Raw genomic sequence first — 23,999 nt, forward strand, 5'->3', positions numbered from 1 at the left:
AATTACCAAATGCTACAGTCTGCAGTATACATACAATATGCCTTATTGTTAGCAGATGAGGTTGACACTTAGGGAAGCGAGGGCGATCTTACCATAACGTTAGCATAGGAAACACGGTTAAACGTGGCAATTGATACGCGAAATATCATAGAACGGTGGAATCTAATCAATAATAACTTTGTCTCCTTTAGCTTGATCATCTTCACCTCTTTCAGCTCAATTAACGCGTTATTTTGCCGCATTTGCTACTACTTTCTCATCTCCAGATACCCCCTGTCCGCTCAACACGGTTATATGTTGAACCAAACTGCGTCGATACACCAGACTCATCCGTTTATACCCCAGCACTTGCTATAACGACAACGGCAACAACAATAAAACGCACGTCCCACTCTCAAAGGGATCCTGACGGTCGTAGAATCGGCTAATTCAAAATCAAAACATCTTTCCTGAACACATCCAGTACTGAGCTGACACAGCATTCCTCCAGATTATCAATCTAGAAATTCGAGAGATTTTTGCCCAAAATACAATCGTTCTTATCACGTAGGATATCGCGGCACCCACTTTCAGCACCGAAAAACGATCAATACAATAACGAGAAGGGAAACTCAAACTCAAGTGGTGGTGCCGCATCAATAACGATGCCTGGAACAGCAAATCAGAAAACGCCACAAGCTACAAATGGGAAATTAAATCCAATATGGTATAATTATGCTTGTGCTACTTTAGTAGCTGCTGTTGTTTTAGGTAATTTGTTAAGGTATACTTTTCTAGGTAAGTGGTCTGTTCATCGTCATACCTTTTTGAGTTGGTGTAGAATGGTATGATTGACCGATGTTTGACTTTATCGCAAACAACTTTATCGCAAATAGATTGGTCAGATCCTTATCATTGTTCTGCTCTTTTGAATAGTGGGACGGGTAAATGGTTAGACCCAGGTGTGTGGAAGAATTGGCAGCCTGAAGGTGAGTTATTAGGAATTCGTACTCTAGTATTGAACTATGAGCATCCTTATGACATCAAACTCTGATGCCTCCCTATTGTATCTATACGATGGAGCTAATCAGTCGAACTCTACAGGATGTTTCCAGTCGCCCTTATCTGGAAAGAAATTCCAACAATGTTTATCACAACCAGGAGCCAATACACCTAAAACTCATTTTGCTTCTTCGTACGATCAGAAACGTACAGCTATCTTTGTAGGAGATTCAACAGTTCGACAATTATATTTTGCAGCTGCTAGAAGTATTGGAAGCGTATCTAAAGCATGGGAAAAAGAAGGAGAAAAACATACAGATAGAATTTTATCATTGAGTGATGCTGATACCAATACAGAGCTTGATTTGGAATTTTGGTGGTAAGTTCAGCTTAATCATCGATAGATTTCGAATGTAGCTGATCGATGTTGACGATGTTGACAAAAGGGATCCGTATCTGAATTCAACCAAAACAGCGTCATTATTATCAGGCGGAAGATCAGAACCCGCTTCTTTATTAGTGATGGGATCAGGTTTATGGTATCTTAGAAATCCTACTTCAGGTGGATTAGCTTCATGGGGAGGAATGATTGAAAATACATTTGAACTTTTAAAAGAACATCAAGGATCACCAAAAACAGCTTTGATGAATCCTTGGGATGACATGAAACTTGGTTCCGGTGTGATTTTACCTGGCTTACTACCAACTGATTCATCTTCAAGTCAATCAACAATATATAAACGTTTTTCAGAACAACGATCATCTTCATCCCATACATTTCAAATAAGAGGAACAGATTTTTCAATTTCGGACTCAATAATCTTCTTACCTATAACAAATCCAGTGCATGAAAAACTTGCACCATGGAGAGCTGAAACTATATTACATACAGATGTTGAAGCTATGAACGCAGATTTATATGCAAGATTAACACATTCGAATCCACCACCAATCATAATACCATCCGTATTTAATGATTTATTGATAGATGAAGAAACTGAGGATGGTTTACATTTTTCAGATAAAATTCTGAACAAACAGATTGAATTACTATTGTCTTGGAGATGTAATGATATAATGAGAAAAGATGGTTCAACAGGTACTTGTTGTAAAAGATATCAATGGACGACGCCAATTCAAACTATAATCTTACTTTTATTGGTTGTATGGGCCCCTATAGGTATATTGGTGGCTTCAAAGTTACGTGAGTCGAATTAGCTTTTTTCTAAATCATCTGTCAATTCTTTCATCCATGTATGTGAGCTAAACTGTGAAATCTATAGCTTCAACATCACCGATACTGAACTATTTACCTTCATCAAGTATCGCCCCAGCATTAAGTACATTTGGCTTAGCAATGGGATACCTTTTCGTAGCGGATCGTACCACAATATTTCAAAAAGAACAAAAAGACTTCGAATCTTCGATATTTGGTGGATTAACTCTATTAGCTTTAATAGCTGGTTTGGTTACCATGAAAAATGGTGGAAAAGATTTAGGGTTCTTGAATAGGGATATAACGGATGAGTGGAAAGGCTGGATGCAAAGTATGTTGTTTACGCTATTCTGCTTCGGAATATATTCACAGGAATAGCTGACAAACGTCCGAAAAAAAAGTTGCGATTCTTATTTATCACATCTTCGGTGCCTCGAAAATATCCGGAATCTACAATCCCATAAGAGTTCTAGTGGCTGCTTATCTATTCATGACTGGATGTAAGTGAAAAATCATCTCTCGAGACGAACCAAGCTGATACTCGAATCTCTAGATGGACATTTCTTCTTCTGTACGTATAATCGAACCCAGTGAAACATGGTTGAATGCTGATCTCTGTTATAGACTACAAGAAAGGCGACTTTGGTTTCCAACGAGTAGCCATGGTTCTTGTTCGGCTCAATCTCTTATCGGTCGTCTTGCCATACACGATGAACACGGATTACGCTTTCTACTACTTTGCTCCTTTAGTTAGTTGGTGGTACATAATTATCTACTTCACCATGATGATTGGAGCCAAGCACAACGAACGACCTGCCTTTTTGATTTCAAAATTACTAGCTTGTGCAGGTTTGGTTACCTTATTCATGCACTACACATTCTTGATGTCCCGTATCTTCGATCTGCTCAATACTATTTTTAGAATACAATGGTCAGCTAGAGAATGGTCATTCCGAGTTAGCTTAGATTTATATATAGTATGGGGAGGTATGTTTTGTGCATATGGATACATAAAAATGAAAGAATATCAAATTACTGAAAAACCGTGGTTCAACAACTTGAAAATAACGACTTTGATCGGAAGTGGATTAGGTATGATATGGTATTTTTGGTTTGAATTACATTTAGAGAATAAATTTATCTATAACAATTATCATTCTTTAGTATGTTTTATTCCAATATTCAGTTTTGTGGTTTTAAGAAATTCAAATTCAATATTAAGATCAACAACGAGTAAACTATTTTGTTTTATTGGACAAATTTCTTTAGAAACTTTTATTTTACAATTTCATGGTTGGTTAGCAAATGATACGAAATCAATATTATTAGTTATACCTTCAACGAAATATAGGAAATTGAATTTAATCATTTCAACAATATGTTTTATTTATTTAAGTTATAAAGTCTCTGGTGCAACTGGTGAAATAACAGAATATTTAGTAGGTAAAGGTAAAATTCAAAAGAAAGCTTTACCATTACCCGTTACATCTACTTTAGCATCCAAACCAACAATTGAAGAAGGTGAACAGCAACCATCAACATCAACATCCACATCAACATTAGTTAAAGATGTTATAGAAGGTCCAAAAGATGGTGCACAAAGTGGTATACCAGAAAGTATACCTTTAATGAATCAATCTAAAAAGGATATTGAAGGTTTAGAAATTCCACAAAGTAATGATATGGAAAGAAGGGAAAGTTGGCCTGCTGTAAGTTTTAACTTTCCCTTTATTTAATTTCGATCGTATTAGGCAATCAGTATCATGTGGTCTAATACAATATTCCCATGTGTTCACGTATTTTTTATAGTGGATGGCAGCAACAGCATCTTCAATAACAAGAAAAAAATCTTTTGCAGAATATCAAAAGACAGATAGACAATGGAAAGATCAAACTTTATTAAATATCTTATCAAATTTACGTTCATTAGCTTCAAAACATAATTCAATTAAATTAACTTTGATTTTGATTGGTTTATGGATTTTAAATTGGTTATATTGATTGAACGAATCAAGATGAAATAGCGAGGAAGATATTTTGATAAAGAGATAAGAAGTGAGCAGGTCATCTCGGGTTTTTTTGTCTTTTTGTAGCTTTTATAAATACAGGAAGAAGAAGAAGAGGTACCGAAAAGGGAAGATAGTGTCGATAATATTATAAATCAAGTATATGCTTTATTTTTACTCAACATAGAAGTTCCAGATACATATTCTACATGCATGTTTTGCTTTATTTGGATAAACACCTAAAACACTTGAAATGTCCTTACAACACAGAAATACATCATGCTGAAATTCCATCACCTGTATTTCATGAACAATATACACAGTGTCCCTTCTGCTAGTACAACATAATCTCAAACCTTTCTTTTGATTGACTCTTCCCTCCCACCTGACACCATTACATCGTTTCTTTCTTTAGCGATGGTTTAGAGACCGATAAGCCATGACACCAAGTGAAAAGCTGATCAATATTCGCCAAATTGTACATCTTTAGTTTTAAATGATGAATCAGCATATAGTCTGGCAGGATACAAAATCAAATCGAACGCATATATGCTTTATTTCCCCCATATACCAAAGTCGAGGTGACACTCACGTCCAGTCTTGGTAGCATGTTCTCTAGCTCCTTTTTCACCTATCAACCCTTCTCCACATATTTGACACTTCAAATCAAAATTCGAAGTATCGGTATAATAGTGTCTGGCTTTCAATCCACCAATAAGTTTTTCAGCTGTAGGTATGATAGCCGAGTCGGTTATTGGGAATATTGTCGTGTGAAAAGATGGAGGAGATGAAGGTAATGGTGAAAGAGTCAGAGCATCGTAATCTATGCAGGACGTTAATGGGGGATCGTTTTCGGGCGGCCAAAATGAGGAATGGCAATTTACGTATACCTGAATATACAAGAAGACACCTATCATAGTATAAAGTGAGATTAGCTTTTTACTTGTTCAAATCAACCAATAAATACAATCTAACCTCGAATCGTATTCATCCTGTCCGAAACGATCACATCTCCCAGTAGCCACGTCAAAGGATGAAATCTCAGTTTTATAGCTAATATGGTTGGTCAGCCCATATAATATGGAACCTCGTTACAAGCTTGAACCTACTGTTTTGAGAATATGGATAACTCTGAAGGTAGAGGTAATATTGTCAGAGAAAGGCATTAGATTGAGTTCATGAAGTAGCTGCTTACCTATAGCTCCTCCCCAAGTTTCGGATTTTTGTATTTTATTGATATACTGATCAGTTGGTTGGCTAATTTGAGTATATCAGCTGGACTCTTTAACTGGAGATTGCAATAGAAAACAGCCCACCCCAACATAACATCTGAATAAGTGAATGGATCGTCTTTTATAGCATCGGCCACCACTTTCATAGGCAAAGTATCAGCTTTCATCCCGTATACGATAAGTTGTGGAGCAGCTTACCTTTCCGTAACTTCTGAGCAGATTCTATTCCACCTTCAAATATAACACCAATAGCGCTAAACAAACACGAATTATCATCTGGAACAACTCTCAACTGGAGGTATCCCGCATCTCTACCAGGTAAAGCGACACTGTCATTCGTTTCTAGTGGAATGTCATTTTGTGCGAGAGGAGATTCAGGTCGGGTAGGATGGACAGGTGAAGGAGCTGATATAGTTTCATTTATAGCTTTTATTGAAGGCGCTGGTGTAGGTGTTCCGGTTGATGTCGAAGATGAACTCGTCGATATGTTGCCAGAGGTAGAGGGTGCTTGAGAAGTGGTTGTAGAAGGTGCAGAAGTTACGATTATCTGTTCACCTTTTGTTATCGGTATGGAGGATAATGGACTTTGGATTTCAGGTAACAATTTTGGTGGATAACTGAATTTCACTAAATTGTCGTAAATTCCAATTTAATGTTAACATGATGCCAGTGACAGAGAAAGGAGAACACAAGAAGTCAGTAGCGTGAATTTTAGAACCACTGGGAGGAAGAAAAAGGGAAAGATATCAAGAAGGGATAGCATTGTAACCCACATTCTTGTTCGCTTGGCGGTATTTCCGTAGAGGAAAAAATCAATACCTTCAAATCATCTAGAGTAGTTATTTCAGGATCAAATTCTAATGTTGATACACCTCTAGGGGCTCTTAATCGAACGTAAAAAAGTTCAAAAACAGAAGTCAGTTCAAAGGGTCTCTAGATCTACAATAAATAGTATACTGGAGGAATGGCTGGGGCAAATACAAAGATGAAATACTTATTGTGATGTTTGGCATGTTTTGCGTAGCTTCCGTTTCCTCCCTAAATACTATAGACTGACTTGGTACAGGTTCTAAAAGTTAAAATTGTGAACAATAAACAATGAAAGTGTTACAGAAGAGGAAACATTACAAGCTAAACATCATAAATCAATAATTTACTTCTAGTTACTAACTTGTACGACGCGTCTGTCTGCAACATCTCATCTTCCACAACGTCATGATGGCTAAGAACAACATAATTACGTAACGACGCCCTAACAGCTTGGCAAGATAAACAGGGGTAAAGAGGTTGAACCGTCGGCAATAAACATACTAAAATCAGCCACACTTTTTCGCAAAACATGGTCTTCTATAAATTGTCCCGATAGTCACGGAGGCAGGTGGTGGCGGTAGGGATTAGGCATGACGTCGATTAGGGTAAAAGAAGTGAAGAAAGTTGGAATATCTATAAACACCAATTAACGGTAGCCTTATACAGAAGCGTTAAGAGAAGGAAGAGAAGCGAAGAGTGAAAGAGCTTAGCGTTGAATAGCGTTACATATTTGGTTGTTGTAAGCCTTAAGAAAGGCTTGAAATAAACGATATCTCAGAATTAAGAAAGCGTTTTATACGGAGTAGTTTATCCCTTTGTAATTTACGTGTCTTGCTGTTGTGGTTGATCAAAAGTGATCATTTCTGCATCGGATTAACTAGCAGAAACGAAAGATAAGTTCTAAGCATACATGAGGCAGTTTGTCTGTTTCACCCTCAGTTCGATGCACTTCGGGTGAAGTGGGATAAATTCAAAGAGCAAGGTGTAGACGATTCATGCAGCAGCTTACTAATCTGATAAATACAAATCGAAAAGAGAAAAAAAAAACAGTTTATACAAATGAAGATCTCTTTAATACAAATTAAACGGGACGGACAACCAAAAAGAAACGGAAACAGCATTGAGATATCGAACGACCGAAACTCTGTGTAACCTTCGGTGATTTCGCTTGTTGACTGTTTTAGGAGAATTATTACAACATGAAGAAGAAGCTAATTATGACTAAAGACGTCATAAAAGCTCTAACCAATGTAACTAATTTATATTTCCTTGTCCTTTCCTTTTACCCCTTGTGCGAGGTGGAATACTTCCGGCTCAGGGCATAAAACTACAGAGTATTTAAGATTTAAAATGCAATCGTCAGCATAAGGTAAGGTTACTGTAATTTGTAGAAAAAAGCAAAGTTTTTCCTGCCTGTTTGCTGTTCCTTTTTGCCCTTTTCTACAAATCCTTTAACTTATACATATCAGTGTAATTTGTAATTCATATGAGCCATTTTATTTCTGCAAGAAAAGAGCATCGCTTGATTGATTTTGATCGATAGATGGACAAGCGATTGAAGCGATACATGAAATTTTTCTTGAATACATGTTGAACGATATGTTCTTGTTGTCAATGAATTTACACAGCATATCATCATATTACCATTGTTCAGCATATTACTTGGTCATGTGTGACAGATCATAAAGAGTCATACAGTACATAACGATACTCTGTACTATACCGTAAAACCGGATCGGAACTTAAGCGCATAAGCATAATACACCGTAGAAGAGTACAACAAACAAACTTCGGTTGCTTTTTTGTGTCCTACTCTAGTTGTGCTCGTGCTTTTTCACAAAATCTCGTTACAACAAATCAATTTAGCTCCACCCGCCTTACAAATTTTTTTTTTACTATTTGCATCACATATACAAGATACAATAATAACATACACACATCAAAAGGTTACTCCTCAAACAGTAGATCCATCAAAATAAATCATCATAACCCCTCGAAAATTACCATCAATCCCCACAAAAAGCTTTGTCCTTCATCACCCATCATCCCTTCATTCATCATCAGGATTTCATTGTTTAACCCTCCTTTAGAACAAAGTGTCATTGCGGCAACAAGACAACAGTCAAAACGGCACTAGTCGTAGTCATTGCTTTTAGTCTTTTAGTCTTTTAATCAGTTATTGGAAATTCCTTTAACATCCTACAAAGAGTTTATCCAAATTCGACTAAAAATCTACGAATTCATACTACCGTTACATACTACACACCAAAGCAAGGTATTCCTTCAGCTTTTGATCAACCCATCACTTTCTTCTTTGTTATTCAACATACTACAATTCCAGCAAAGAGGATCATCATTTAGTTGACCTGAGAAACCTGTCTTGGTCGATAATCGATAATCCACCCGGCTTTCTGCTTGAGTCGTTTCGAGTAATCAGCAGACACCAATCACAAGCATACCAAAATCGCTATCGTCCTATCGTCATAATAATTAAAGGGATTCAGGTTGTTGGATTTAGTCACCACACAACGTTTTGGTAGTCAATTTCAATGGCCTTCCTTTCCAACAATCCAACAACATCAAAGCTGAATACGACATCTTTACATCCACCTAAACAATCACCAACATTATCACATCTCGCTTCATCAGCTTCCGCTTCACCTTCACCTACTTCATCAACTTCATCATATTTATCATATTTCGATAATAACAACAGATATAGTGGATCATCATTTGGTGAAAGAAGAGAATCTACCTGCAGTTATACCAGTTGGGGTAGTATGGGTGAAACACCTTCCTCAAAGCCACCGGATGATTCAGATATAACCATGGAAGAAGAAAATGATCCAATAGATAAAAACCGTCGTTCTCAACCTAACACTTCTCGATTACTTTCTACGACATCTATAGAGTCAAGTTCTTCGTCATCTTCATCTTCGTCGTCTGACCCAAAATTAGCAACACCCGAATTCCCTTCTAATCTTGATACATTCCCTACTACTTCTATCCCCAATCACGATCAACGTTTAGTATCCTCACCATCAAGTTCGACAACAAGTACAGCACCATCCAAAGGAGAATGTACACCAAGAGCTGAATTACCTGCTCCCATCTGGCCACATGCTTCAGCTTCTGCATCTTCGCCAGCAAGGAACTCAGGCTTCTTTAATGAATCTTTCAGTATGTCTCGCTCGGATAACCAGCTAGAAGAACCAAAGCCTTCGACTGTGAGGAAACCATCATTGAGAAGAGGAGGTAGTTGGAGAAGGAAACATGCTAGGTGAGTCAGACCATTCACATTAGATTTCCTTGTATTGTGAAGCCCTTTCATTTTTATTCAACCATTGTGGACTTCCACTCCACTGTGCTCGACATTCCGTTTGCTTCCCTTCCTTTGAGTTGTTTTCATCCTCAACACGTTTCAAATCCTTCGTGACGTCAGTTATCGCTTTTGCACGGTGGCAAGTTGTCTCACTTGGCAGCGACAAACTGAATTTATCAACATATATCGTATACCTCCTTTACCCTTTTCGCATTCAACACCTGCACAGCTAGCTTGTCTATACCCAAATTATAACAACCAGATAACAGAACACAAGCTGACCTGTCATTGCTTTTTGTTGTCACCATTATGCCGCCTATCTTGTTATCACCTATTTTGACATCACCTCGTATATTGCATTTTCGCCGCCGCAGCTTGGACACACCTCCTACCGCACCTCATCTGGACCCCGACTTCCCCGGATTTACTGCCCTTAAGCATACACCACCACTTGGACCTGATATAAGCCAACCAAGCTCAAATGGCTTTTTCAATCAGCCCGCAGCCACCCTTGCACCACCTCAACCGAATAACGGGAACGATTCGCCTGATGTGAGACGATTATCCGGAGAGTCCTTCCGTTCAACAGGAAGTGGAAATAGTATAATCGCACAATCACCTACAACAGGATGTGAAATATCTGCACCTAAAGCTCCTCCTGTTGGATACCCTTTACCATCTTTACGAAACGCACAAAGAAGATTTTCTGGACCAGAACAATATAATTCACCTTCATCTTCAGATGCCAGCACATTCACATCATCTTCATCCTCCTCTTCCAACAAAAGTAGATTAACGACCCCTCCTCCACCTCATCCACCCAGATGGGCTTGTCCACCAGCTAAAACCAATGCAGTATCTGGAAGAGCATTATCATTTGGATCAAGTCAGGATAAACCAGATGTCAGTTTCGATGATTTCGATCCAGAGTTGTTTGAAGGTTCAGAGAACGAGTGGATAGAAATTATTAAAGGTGCTGAAGGTAGAATTGCTATAAAGAGTACTCCTCAGATTTATGATATCATGGTCTGGCTACCTGGATTCTCGTAAGTTTTTAGCTAGCTAGCGGGCTTACCCCTGAAGCTGACAAAACTCATATAGTCTCGATGATATTCTTATCGCTACGAGAGGTACCAGAACTGTCCACATCGTTGCAGATCAATGGGATGAAGGAGGTGAGTTATACGAATTAGATCGGGAGAGCAGTGCTAATATACATCTAATAGATCATGCTCAATGGGATATCAAATTAGGGGAGGACGCCAATTTGAAGTCCGTCAAAGCACAATTTACCGGAAAGGAGTTGCGTATTACTGGTGAGTCGTTTTTTATTCCTGCTACAAAGGGATGGTACTGACATGTCTCACATATATTTTAGTGGCCCGGGAGCAACGGTTCCCACACAACCGATTTATGCGCATGGTTGGCAACAGACCTGCACTGAATTCCACTTTCTCCTCACCCAGCATTACAGCTACATCCGCTCATAATCCCCTTGAAAGGACCACTGTCGCTACATAATCTCAGCAACTGTACGAGCTAACACGAAACTTCATGACAACAAATCACATTATAATATAATCGTAGCGATCTTCTCTGGTTTCGGCCTTATTCACTCAAGGACGACGGGAGGGAAGCTGTTGTGAACTTTTCTCCTTTCTGACAATACTTGCATCTCTCTGTGATTGTACAACACCGGACTTTGTATTATACTTTAAATCTTCTACGTTACCTTTCTCATACCTTTCCTTCCGCTCTGAATCTTTATAAATTCTCGACGAAGGTAACTTGTAGCGTTATCTCTGTAGCGTTATCTCATTATTGATTTCTTGCTTAGTCCTATTCTTCGCCTGCTCGTTTGGATCTCTGTTCAAGATACCACATCACAGCTTAGGAGGACAAGGGCGAAATCAAAAATTGTATTTATAGTAATTTAATTGAATTTCAATTTCAGATTACGTATCTTTGTGCATAGTAGTACGTTCAAGAAGAGAAGTTATATGTGAAAGAAGAAAAATTGAATGGTTGAAGTATGCATTAGCATAATCCTTAATCTGGTTTCACTGACATCTATAAGCAAACTGACAATTTTGTTGTTCTTCTGGCTTGGCAAAGGAAGTGAGGGAAAATAACGAATGGTTGAGGATGAAACCTCAATACGTAAGTTTCCCACGTCATCTCCTCAATATAGTCAGGTTGACTAACCTTATTGTCATCGAAAGGTATTCCAGCAACCTATTGCATAAACTTTATTTCGATTTTGATGGATAACATGCTCAAACACGTGAAAATGGTATCATACGATATAACGCACGGACCGCCGCTGGCGATATCAATCCATCAAAATATGACAAACAATAAACACAAGTTGACCAGATTACATTGTACTAACAATCATGATTTCTACTTCTATTGCCTAACTCCCTTCTGACGTCTCTCATTTCTTCCCTAATCACAATTGCTGAAAAATATACCTCATTATTGACTTACAGACTTCACATTGGAGATTCACTTCCGACTTGTGGAGCCATATACACCGTAAGTCAGCCTTTGTAAATGCATCATTGATAGAAGAATCACTGACATTCCTTCTAATCAGCTCAACTTCAAAATGTCCAATTCCTCTTCCCCAAAACCACCTTCTTCAACTAATACCTCATTCGAAGTTGTTACTCTGGTCGACTTGGGCTCTTCACCTCCTTCTTCACCGCCTTCTCTAGCCAGAGTGAAATCAGCTTCTCTCTTACCTAGATTTACTTTCAACCAAGAATCTTTGGTACCTAAACCTTCCAGCCGACAACCTTCAGTGGACATCGGTAAAATTTCTTCCTTCTTCTCTTCATCGCTAGTCATTTCCTCAGAATCGGACCAACAACCAGAAGAAAAGAACACATCTGAAGATCAAGATGAAGCTAACAAGGAAGAAGAACTTACAAGTCCAGTCTCACCTTCCTTACCACAATTACGTTCGCCGATTACAACGATGGGAACGCCGAAAAGGGATAGAACCAATTCAACTTCATCCAGTGGTACATCTTTGAGTGCTTCTGCAACTCCCTTCAATTTCATAACCAAACCAAGACAACTCTCAATTGTCAGAAATGGTTCACCACCATCATTTCTTTCAGATAGGAAACCTAGTTCTAGTTCACCTAACTCTTCTGTTCGACTTTCTCCTCATACTACCACTTTCAATACTTCATCAACTACATCAACAAGTCAAAAACATTATATACAAGACCTTCCTGCTTATCCCTATAATTCGCTTTCCACCGAAGCAAACTACAGTGGAGCTATGATGGAAGACGAGAATAACCATCTTACTTCTCCAAGACCTTCAAAAGCAATCAGAATCATTTCTCCACTTGAACATAAATCGAAGAAGACGAAAATCAGCAGTGAATTGGAAGATCTACCTCAAACCACTGATAAAACAGCCAACAAGGAAGATAGCCTAGAGATAACACAGACTCAAATTTCACCCACTATGCATAAATCTGATACTACCTTGAGGGAAAGGCGAGGTAAAGCTGAGATACTCAGCCTTTACAACAAAGTAACACAGCGAAAATACACATCAGCTGCATCAACCACTGGCGGTCCAAGCGCCGAGAAAGAAAACAATGAGAAGACTGAAATTAGAACTCTTTCTATCTTCAACAATCATCCTTTCTCATTCACTTTTCCTTCTTTCGATAATCCTGATTCATCGTCTATAATTGATAAAGCTGTTCAGATACCCTTACCAGCTACGCCTACCACCGCTTCATCACTTAAAACGATGGAGAAGCGCGAAGACGAAACATTTTCTCCGAGGAAAGTTCCTCTTCCACCCACTCCACGCATTGCCAATCACGCTGCTGTTTCACCACAAACCTCTCCTATTTCCCAAGGTCATATTTCAACTTCTTTGGCTGGCTCTATCAACAAAGCTGCACAAGATAATTCAACCCATTTGAACGACGAACAACACGCAGTCTCGACTGTGAAAGTACCTTTCAACGGTATCGACGAAATCGTTTACGAAATAGAAGAGGAGTTTCAACAAATCTTCGCCGATAAAAAAGATGCCGAAGCTTTGTTTATGGGGAGACTTGAGGAAGTCATATCTCGAATTCAATTCAATGCAAAAAGGTAAGCGAAACCTGCCATCCTTCTGATCTATGTGAGCTAATATTCGCGTTTAGTCACATTTGTGCGGATCCCTCAACAACCGATCAAGCTTTGAGATCACTTGAAACTACTACACTTGAAGAGCTCTACCGATCAAAGCTTTCAAATCTCCAAACACAAGTAATCTCTCTCAAAAACGAGCTTCGTCACTCGACAGATTCTGCTCTCTCAGTCAGGGAGCAGGTACAAACATTAGAGGTATCTGAGAAAGCTAAAGAAGAAGAACTCAGCGAAGCGTATAAACAATTTGGCCACTACAAAGCCGAAGCCGAAATTACCAAAAGAAAGCTTCAAGAAACGATTACTCAGTTGGATCAAATGGAATTACAAAAGTTTCAGTCCGACAAGAAAGGCCATAAAATTGCTAAGATGTATCAAAAGGTTATGATCGAGAAGGAACAGTGGCAAGAAATTGCTGCTGAATACAAGGAGCAGCTCGAATCGACGCAAAATCCCGATAAAGCTGCAAGTAATTCTAAAGTAAGCTAAACTCGCTATAAAATAGAAGTAGGCAAGACTAACCGTTTCAACGCAGACTCTTCCTTTTGTGGTCGTTCTCCTCGAGGGTCATCCCCGCATGGTGAGTAGAGGTACTATACTGTATTTAGTGTAGGAAGTAAATGAAAACAAACCGTTGTAACGATAGTTTGATCACAACCTCGTCAAACGAGGAGCGGAAGGTGGTGAGTTTAAATTATGCTGTATTACCACAAATCGTTGACTATTTTTTTACACAAATAGGATTACAGATGGCCAATCAACTTACAAGTGCTGTTCAAGCTTGGTGTAAGGGTAATATGCCTGATACACCTGTGAACATGATCGCTATTCAGCTTTTCCTTGACGTTGTAAGTGACACCCAGAGCTCTGCGCTATCTAACCGAGTAGTTGGGCCTCTAACATTCTTATACAGTTTACCACAACTAAACAGCTAAAAGTAGTGAGTCAATGTCATGGCTAGCCGGTATGACAACCTTGGAGCGTTGTGCTGAGCAATTGACCAGGTTGGCGCTACCCGAGATATCGGCCATATGCATAGTTTCCTCGATGGCTTCACCTCAGACTCTGATCTATCTCTTTTCTGTGATTCAGAGGGCCCGGATGGACCTTTCAATAAGCTAAAAGGTTAGTTGTCGTAATCATCCAACTCGTATAACCCATGTAGCTAAAACAAATCACCGGTAGAACACATCAAACTCTACTCTCATATCTCAAACTGCAAAATGATACTCATTGGTACTTCGGAGGTATGTCTTGATATTCATCTTTGGTAAATATATACTTACACGCGTTTGTATCTATCTAGGGTCAAGACTATACCCGCTTCTTAGAGCTGTTGAAAGATAAAGGTGTTGAAGACAAGTTTTATGGTATACAATCCGCATGTGATGCCCGAGATGACCCTCTGGGAAAGCTGGGTCCCGACCGGCTTATCAAGGTCGACGGATATTTCCCGATTGGAAAAGTTGATTGGAACAAGCGATATCAACAAATGAAACTCACCACAGATGTATCAGATGCGCCAAGTATCGCATCATCAAGATCGCCAAGTGCGATGTCAAGAGCCCCAAGTGCCATGTCAGATACAACTGCTCGCCCTGGCTCACCCGAATCAGACGATGACTTGGCATCTTCACACTTCCCACAGTCAATACCAGCATCAAGAATGACAACAGCAAGTGTATTACGAAACACAATCGTTTCTAGTGATATTAATCTACCTCCATGGGAACGACTCAAACCAAAAGGAAGAGAGAATCAATCGAGAAGACCGCCTCCCAGCGACTTCGTGTCGGTTGTCGATAGAAGATACAATCTATCCCCCTTATCAGCAGCAAAAGGAGGTGCATCTTCTAGTTTTACCTCGGCCTCGGGAGCAAGGAAGGCAGTCGGTAAAAGGATTGTTATTCCTATTGACCCGACTGGTGAAGGATTGAGTGGCGATTCACCTCCTGAAAGTGATGAAGATGAACCTTCCGTTCAGCTTCCTCATTCTGCCGTCAAGCACGTTCAACGACCTACAACAGTTCGCGATGTCGATTCCGATGACGACATTGACACAGGCTTACCTATAGGATTCAGACAACATGGGAAGACTACTCCTGCAACAACCTCCCTACCAAGCAAGCCCACCATTCCAGCACCTCCACCATGGGATCGAAAATCATCTTTCCAGCCCCCTGCCCCAAGAACATCTATGGACATCATTGGTAGACACATTAGTAGAGCTCCAAGTGTCAGTTCCGTTAACTCTTTCAAGGGAGCAAACAGTAACCCGCTCGGTAGTCGAAGATCCACTTCATTATTCCAACATACCAACAACAGCATGTCTGGTCTTGATAGCTTGCGCAAATCGTCGCAGGACGATATGCGTGACAGCAGGGAGTATATGGTGAGTTGTTGGAACACTGATCAGGATCATATAAAATTGATTGTACATAGGCTGACAAATGGGTTCGCATTACTGCAAACGCATGATGTCTGTCGTAGTAGTTCCTCAATGCACTTCACCCAAAACCCTGTCATCATCATTATCTTGAGGGACACTGTGATGATCTTTATTGCAAATTCGGTCACCAGTATCTTCTGCTACTAAGCGAGTGGACGATGCTGAGATCGTTGGCAAAAGAAATGGTACGTGTATTCTACACGCATATTCAAGACTGATTCCTGTCAAAGCTGACTCGATGAATTATTAGAATTGTGCGAAAATCAAAAGCAACTGTGAATTGCCAGAACAACATTGTATATACTCTCATCATTGTCCAGGTGGATCACAGTGTACTTTCGGGGAAAATTGCTGGTTTTATGGTACCCCTAGAGCTCACGAATGATTGATGCTGGAAGATGAAAGAGTTGTACAAATTGAGTTCGGTAATCAGGTTTCTCTAGTTCTTGCAGTTGCTTGTATATAAACCATATCACATTCGTATCACTTCATGTATGCATAAAATAATGACTAATAATCAGCCTAAGCTGCTAGATATATATACTACTCGGATCTCGATGCACGTCGCGGCTGAAAAAACCTCGTCATGTTCGAACTTTGCTTTTAACGCGACGCGTCGATTGATTTTAATGATCTTTTGGCTTTAGAACTCGATCCACCTTTTATACCTGTTCGTGTCTACCTCTCGCTAAAGATAAATTGACTAACTCACATTACACCAAATCTGTACACATGGATCAGTAACATCATGCCACCACGAGCTGGCACATCAAGCTCACGAGGAAGGTCAAAAAGAGGAAGAAGACCAACATTTGTACCTTCAACACAATTTCCCGGTGAACCTGGACCATCTAGTTCAGTATCAGCTTCAGCTTCAGCATCAGCATCAAGATCCAGGTCAAGATCTTTTAGAGATGAATCAGAAGATCCTTTAGCTTTTAGTCCTATAAAGATTACTCCTGTAGTACCACGAACGCAGACGAGGACGAGGAGAAGTGCTAGATCAAGTAATATTAGATCATCACCTTCAATCTCAACTCCTGATATCAATGTATTGCCCCCGTCAACACAACCACATAGAAGTACTAGAGGATCAAGGAAAAAAGGAAGAGAATTAGGTTTAGAGTTAGAGCTGGAGTGGAACGAAGGTGAAGATTTGGTACCTCCAAGTGAAGATGATGAGTACGAAGAGTGGAAAGAAAGTAGAAGGATTAGGATGCTGAAGAGTAAAGGTAAACAGAAAAACAACGGTACTGAGGATGATGAAGAACAAGAAAAGGATGATGGTCAGGAGAGTTATCAAAGAAAGCAGCTGGGAGATGAGACAAGTAAAGGCATGAGAAGGCCTAGGAAACCTGATAAAAACGTAAGCTTTCTCATTCCTGTTTGACTGAATATGATATTTTTCTTTCCCGGGAGACTGACTGATCCGTTGAGTTTAGCTGGAAATGCAGAGAGAATACGAATCCTTACTACCTTCCCCCCCTCCGCCTTCTTCACCTTCACCGTCTATAGCTTCCTCGGTTACCGATACTAGATCAAGAGATACTTCACCTACTCAACCTTTATCTTTCAGTCAGCAGGATGATCCATTCTTCACTGTATATCAAGGTGAACAACATCTATTGGTCAAAGATAATAGTTCAACAGAGTATGTCGATGCATTGGATCTCTTGCGGCGGAAAGATGCTAGCCCAGAAAACCCCGTTAGTAAAAAGGCGGTGAAAGCGTTTTCTGAGATCGAAAGTAAATCAATTGAACTTCCAAATTCACCCCGTTCAGCAGTCGCCAAAGAACATTTGCAAGCAGACACCAACGGCTTCAGGTCCCCAGATCAACATGATCTCAATCAAAATGATCATGGGATCGTCATGAACCATAACAACCATCCGAGCGGATCGAAATCAAGATCGACTACGCCTCAAACGTTACCGATGATACCGTCAAAAGAAGACAATTTTGAGACTCTCCTTCCCACAGTTGATCTATCAAACGATGTTGAACCTATAGCGATCTCCCAAAATTACTTTGTATCAAAGTCAAATGATCCACATCTCGCAAATTTAATCCCTGACCGTTATCGCTCACCTACCCCTCAGACTCTACCTTATATACCAGCACAAGATGAAGCTTTTGAAACTATGCTACCTCGGATACAGGTCAACGACAAAGTAGAAGAACCCGAGTACTTGGAATCACCTGCACCGGAAACTATACCTTTTCTACCTGATCAAGACCAAGCTTATGAGACCATGTTACCTGGATCCGAACTTAGTGGTAACGAGTCAGTGTTCCCAGCAATATCACAGCCGTCCAATCCACCTTTGACTCTTGGAAGACAAGCAACAAGTCAACGAAGCCTTCCCGCACCTTCGAAATCACCTGAATTACCCATTATATCACATACGGATGACCAGCCAACGCTATCAGCCATACCTAATCCTTCTCCTGCTGGATCGTTTCCCAACGAAATCAACGATATAACAATCACGCAACCTATACCTATTGACGAGGTCTTACTTTCACCGTCAAAACCCACTCCATACAAAAACTCATCTCCTGCTGAATCCCTATCTCCCATTTTCGCAGCTGTAGCTGAACCTCCTATTATAGCTCCTTCGCCCGCTTTACCCCAATTCCCCACACCGTCACCTGCTGATCCAGCTCTCGAACGATTTCGTGGTGCACGTACTTTCAGAACACGTACCGTATTACAATTACAACCCTATACCAAAGAAAGGCAGATATATGAAGCTGCATTGCGAAAAGGAGGATTGAAAAAGGGGAAAAAGGCTATTGCACCTTCCAGAGAAATTACTCAAGAAGAGGTGGAAAATGAAGAAGATGAAGCTAGAGTATCTGAAAGTTCTGAAGCTAGTGCTGAAGAAGATTCTCCCGAGAGAATAGTGATTGGTAATACACCACCTGCGACGAAACCGAGGGAATCGAAAAAACTGATCGATGCCGATTTCGATGAATTCTTCTTCGAACATGGTACAGCAGCAGATGAGAACGATCCAGATCACGTGAAAGATCTTCAAGATATTGCTAGAAGAAGGTTGCAGGCTGTAAAAGAAGAAAAGCGCAGAAAGAAAGAGGCCACAAAGGAAAGAAAGCAATTCGAAAGTCTGATGCAGAGAATGAGGGGTGCAGAGGAAAGCTCGGCTGAGTCTGAAGAAGAGCCTGGCAGAATCGAACAAGTGAGTCAAGGTTACTCAGTGAATGTACCCTGTTCGCTAACATTATTGGGAAAGCAACCTGTCCCTCCTCGAACTGTAAAACCTCGTCCTACTGCTCGTACACCTGGCGGTACAAAAACTTATGGCGGAAAACGAAAATCTCCAAAAAGGCCTATTCGACCGCTATCAGAATCCGACAACGATTCAACACCACCTGCCCGGATTGTCCCTCCTATATCTCCTCGTACCATACAAATCAACAATACTCCTACCGCTTCTTTTAGGACCGCTGTCTCTGCTTTGGATGACGTTGATATGGATATCGGCTATGGTCAACCGCAAGAACCCTTCTACCCTGATAACAATGCTAATGGATCACCTTCACCCGCAATCCGACATGAAGGTTCCTTTTTCATCAATGATATCCCTCGTCTGCCCCATCCTTCGCCTCCTGCTGACGCCGATGGCGAGTCAGACTCCGGATCGTCTCGTACAAGTGACGCGCAAGATCGTCGACAAAAGATAGCTAGACGGATGATGCCTGCTGCAATGCTTAGACGACTTGAAGCTGAAGCTGCAGAAAAGGAAAAGCGCAAAGCTGAAAAGAAAAGACAAGAGCAAAGAATCGCTATATCACCTATTCGTCCTGGACGTGCGGTCACGAAAAGAGGAGGCGGACACGGTGGAGTTGATGATATGGGTGGTTTGTTCGACAGCGACGGGGACGACGACGATGATATCGAACTCGTGCCAGAAACAACGCCTTCTGTACCACCGCACGCTTCAATTCCAAAATCTTTCGACGAACCAATTGTGATACCAGACGGTAACTCATCTTCAGAAGCTGAAGAAGACAATCAAGCGGAACAAACTCTTGCTAGACTCCATCGAGGTGATTTCGAAAGTATCGTGACGGGTAACAGGTGGAAAATAAATGAGACGAAACGTAAAGACAATCACTCTCGCTTGCATAAATCTCGATCAAACCAATCACATAGACCAGCTTTAGGATTAGTAAAACGCGTCAAAGCACCCATACAAGATAACAATCGAGCTATGATCCAGAAACGACTAGATTTCCCTGCAAAGGATAAATCATCTGTATCACCTATCAAGAAGAAACGTAAAAGACCATTGCCCCAAGGTAATAGTAGACAACAACGACGTCCAGCAATTAGATTAGATGATCATGTTATTTTCGCCACAGCAGATTTTGAATTTGATAACGAATCAGCAGAAGAAGAACAACCTCAACCTCGATCAGCAACAAAAAAGAAGAAATTTCAATCTTCTATTCCTAGACACTTTGCTAGAACTCCTTCATCAAACCTTGATTATAATCACAATCATGTACAAACGAAATCTTTCGATTCAGATTTAGGTAAAGCTAGATCTTGGGCTAATTTTGATAAATTCCCAATCGATTTCGATATTACTCCTCTTCCTTCTGGATTATACTGCGACTTCAATTCTGTGCCTGGAAGCGGAAAGTTGAAAAGATTACTCAACAATCTCAATGGTACGGGTAATGATGATACCATCGAGCCATGTTTCGATCATGGTATAGAACTTAGACAAGATATGATACCTGGATCGATTCAAGCTGTTGTCCCCCTTCTCTTCGACGCGGTATATCGACAGATTGTAGTTATCGCCAATGAAGATGAAGCAGAAGATCTACATCTGGATGGCTTAGATTTTCTTGGAATGTATATACTCAAGCATCGAAATGATATTGACGAAAACGTGATTACCCTCAAGTCAGAAACTGAAAATGCTATACGTCAGCTCAACCTCAAACTCGATGAGATAGATATAGGTCGCAACAAGCAGGGTCGAGAAAGTATACTAGCGGTTAGATGGGCACTCCTGGAATTAAGCTGTCGATTGGAGGCCAATGACAAGATCTCAAAGGATCCCGAATCATCTTTAGTGAAAGGGTGTGCAATCAAACTATTTGGTCAACTTCTAGCTTATGGCTTCGACAAGACTATCCGGCCACTCAAGCAGATCATGCGGGGTGAATCGGATTCAGCAGAAATTAAAGATATAACGGTAACTTTGTGGATATCCCTCATTCACGCTTTGTTTACATGGGATCAACGTGAATCACATGCCAGCGACAACACCTTCCTGTCTTGCCTTAATCAAGCTTTTGACTCTATTTTCCATCTCGATCAGACTGGTCCCATAGCCGCGGAACGAATATGGTTTCTTGTTTTTGGACTTTGTGCATTGTCGCAATTTGATGTAGACGGTAGCATCAATACGATATTTATTACATCACCAAGATGGATGCTCGTTAGACGAGCTGTAGGTCTGATCAAAGTGGCTTTTGACGAAGATGCCGAAAAAAAAGCTCATTTGGATCAACTTCAAGGTCGCGATAGATATATAAAAGTAATGATGGCTCGTTGTGTTAGACTATCGGCTGTGTGGAAATGGTCATTTGATAGAGAAAGCTTTACAGTCGCCACAAGAGATTTAGGTATTATATTCAAAGATCGACAATATAGGAATTTACCTACAGAACCACCTGTTGATTATCCGGATTTCATCACCCGTTTCGATATGTCACTTACAGCTGCAGAAGATACGAAACGAGAAACAGCCTTCGAATTATACTTGAGATTAGTCTGTGTGGCTGCATCAGATATCATTTCTTCTGCTCAAACGCTGGTGGAAGCTCAACAAGCAGAAAGGGATGTACAAAGATTAGTAATGTCAATCATACCAATCAGTTCCGTCAAATTCAATAGATTATTTCCACCTTCACCCAAAGATCTAGGACGATTGATCAATAGATATTCAACGATGATAGCTGGATGTTATTTTTCGCCGTCATTATTGACGTATCTATTAGCAAATTCGAAGAAATGGAGTTTATTTGAAGAATCAGATTTTGATTCAAGACAAATTGTAATCAGAGGTTTAATGTATTTGACTATAGCTAGAAGACATCATAATCAACCTTTACAACCTGTCGTCAATAGATTATCAGAACTAATGAGTATACTTCAAACTGAATTAGATAATCTAATAGGCCCTTCAAATAATCAATCTAATCAAACTCCAAATAATGGTCCAACTAGATTAGAAATTGAAAGAACAATGGTGTTAATCGTTTCTTGTTTCAAACAAATGATCAAGCATCATTCTTTCGATTTAAGAGAACAAGAGAAACCAGTTTATCCAGATTCTTGTTTATTGAATGAAAGTAAGTCAAATCACTACCAATACCCTTGAAAAGTGATGCTGATGGTATTCGTAGGTTGGACTATACGTATTTTCGATCTTGATTTATCTAAAGACCTGAAATGCGGCTTGGAAGTTATATCTACAATCCAAACTTTCTTGGATACTAGAGCGACTATATTACCTAGATTAGCCAAACAACGACGTGAAGCTAAAGAAAGTCATTCTGAAAGTTTCGATGAATTTGGATCATTAGGTATAGATTTTACAGATGCAGATGTATTGGCCTTAGGTGGTGAACTGGGTCAAGAAGAAAGTGAAGTGGAAAAGCAAGACCAGGAATTTGCCAAAGTAAGCGATTGCTGCTCCTAATAGTTTTTGCGAAATTAGTTCTTTACAGAAGCTAACGACAACGTTTATCAGATTATCGCGAATGTCATTTCACCCAAGATATATCGTCTTCTTTCAGATATGTTACCTCCTGGACCTGAGGATAATACTGCTACGAAAGAGAACCAAGCAGATAGGCAAATCTTCATCAGTAAATTGACTAAATGCTGGTCCGATTGTGCAGCTGTGTTAGTTGTTGAACATCAAAGATCTGTATGTGACATTATCATTTTTCCGATTTTGCTTTAGCTCATGTATAACTTGTTAGGAATGGTCTGTCTTCATCTCGTCCTTCGGTAGACAATCTTGGTCTAGGTTGGGGGACGAACGTGGAAGAGTTCAGGTTGGTTTACATTTTATGCTTAATGTAGCACAGCTGGATCCAGGTGCTTTCGCTGTGAGTTTCTATCGAATCGTCACTCATTCAGTGGACGTTGCTGATTCATGGTTCACTATAGCATCACGAGGAAGATTTCGTAGCACTTCTATTCCAAGTTATCGGTACCGATAAATTAACAGTAGAACATAAATACCTGTCGGCTTTGCTTGCTATGCCAGGGACATCTGATCATTTGTTGCTGGCACCTTTGGGTACCATAGAAGCTTTTGATAGGGAACTGAGTAGAGATGGATTCATGGGCATAAGAACAGAAGCTTTGAAGGGTAAGCTTATCAACCGTTTCTCCATTCACAACGCCATGAAAGCTGACATTTTGGTTTTCGTTTTAGCAATCTTCACAGATTTACCTGAACTTCTAAAGTCTTCCAAAACACCCGCATCAATAAAATCATTCATATATCGCTGTATCAACCTATTTGTTTCTTCATTAATCTCATACGATAAATCAATCAATCCATCAAAGATCATTCATAAAGAATCATATCGTGCATTTACGGATACCATCATCAGAGATTTAAAACGTATTGCTGGTGATTATATTACACCGTTGAGTGTACCGGGCTTGAAGTATTTTCAGTAATGCGATAAATATTGTAGCATTTTCAGTTGTATGTACTGTATGTAATGTTATTATAGTATAGTCAAG

General features: G+C 40.0%; 5 protein-coding genes across 5 annotated transcripts; 4 read left to right on the plus strand and 1 right to left on the minus strand.

The window, feature by feature from the left end:
• Positions 1-644: 644 nt before the first annotated feature.
• On the plus strand, positions 645-4,198 carry L201_003548 (uncharacterized protein; the record flags this gene model as incomplete). The annotated part of the gene is made up of 9 exons (XM_066219301.1): positions 645-777; positions 876-968; positions 1,084-1,360; positions 1,428-2,185; positions 2,265-2,528; positions 2,599-2,697; positions 2,751-2,768; positions 2,822-3,906; positions 4,007-4,198. The coding sequence occupies 9 exons, from the start codon at positions 645-647 to the stop codon at positions 4,196-4,198; spliced, it is 2,919 nt and encodes a 972-aa protein (XP_066075398.1).
• Positions 4,199-4,664: 466 nt separating this feature from the next.
• On the minus strand, positions 4,665-6,448 carry L201_003549 (uncharacterized protein; the record flags this gene model as incomplete). The annotated part of the gene is made up of 10 exons (XM_066219302.1): positions 4,665-4,687; positions 4,796-5,026; positions 5,088-5,113; positions 5,179-5,256; positions 5,313-5,334; positions 5,399-5,460; positions 5,520-5,574; positions 5,634-6,062; positions 6,209-6,318; positions 6,417-6,448. 10 exons carry the CDS (start codon positions 6,446-6,448, stop codon positions 4,665-4,667), a joined length of 1,068 nt encoding a protein of 355 aa, XP_066075399.1.
• A 2,346-nt stretch (positions 6,449-8,794) lies between these two features.
• Positions 8,795-11,088, plus strand: L201_003550 (uncharacterized protein; the record flags this gene model as incomplete). Its single annotated transcript, XM_066219303.1, has 5 exons — positions 8,795-9,525; positions 9,942-10,613; positions 10,669-10,742; positions 10,794-10,883; positions 10,946-11,088. 5 exons carry the CDS (start codon positions 8,795-8,797, stop codon positions 11,086-11,088), a joined length of 1,710 nt encoding a protein of 569 aa, XP_066075400.1.
• A 1,090-nt stretch (positions 11,089-12,178) lies between these two features.
• L201_003551 (uncharacterized protein) lies at positions 12,179-16,218 on the plus strand (the record flags this gene model as incomplete). The annotated part of the gene is made up of 10 exons (XM_066219304.1): positions 12,179-13,701; positions 13,755-14,220; positions 14,276-14,320; positions 14,387-14,423; positions 14,482-14,588; positions 14,654-14,680; positions 14,745-14,865; positions 14,926-14,987; positions 15,047-16,132; positions 16,183-16,218. 10 exons carry the CDS (start codon positions 12,179-12,181, stop codon positions 16,216-16,218), a joined length of 3,510 nt encoding a protein of 1,169 aa, XP_066075401.1.
• A 719-nt stretch (positions 16,219-16,937) lies between these two features.
• On the plus strand, positions 16,938-23,933 carry L201_003552 (uncharacterized protein; the record flags this gene model as incomplete). Its single annotated transcript, XM_066219305.1, has 7 exons — positions 16,938-17,555; positions 17,632-22,585; positions 22,640-22,914; positions 22,987-23,166; positions 23,222-23,350; positions 23,412-23,616; positions 23,683-23,933. The coding sequence occupies 7 exons, from the start codon at positions 16,938-16,940 to the stop codon at positions 23,931-23,933; spliced, it is 6,612 nt and encodes a 2,203-aa protein (XP_066075402.1).
• Between the last annotated feature and the right edge of the window lie 66 nt (positions 23,934-23,999).

The sequence above is a fragment of the Kwoniella dendrophila genome, chromosome 4, assembly GCF_036810415.1.
Source record: "Kwoniella dendrophila CBS 6074 chromosome 4, complete sequence".
Taxonomy (NCBI): domain Eukaryota; kingdom Fungi; phylum Basidiomycota; class Tremellomycetes; order Tremellales; family Cryptococcaceae; genus Kwoniella; species Kwoniella dendrophila.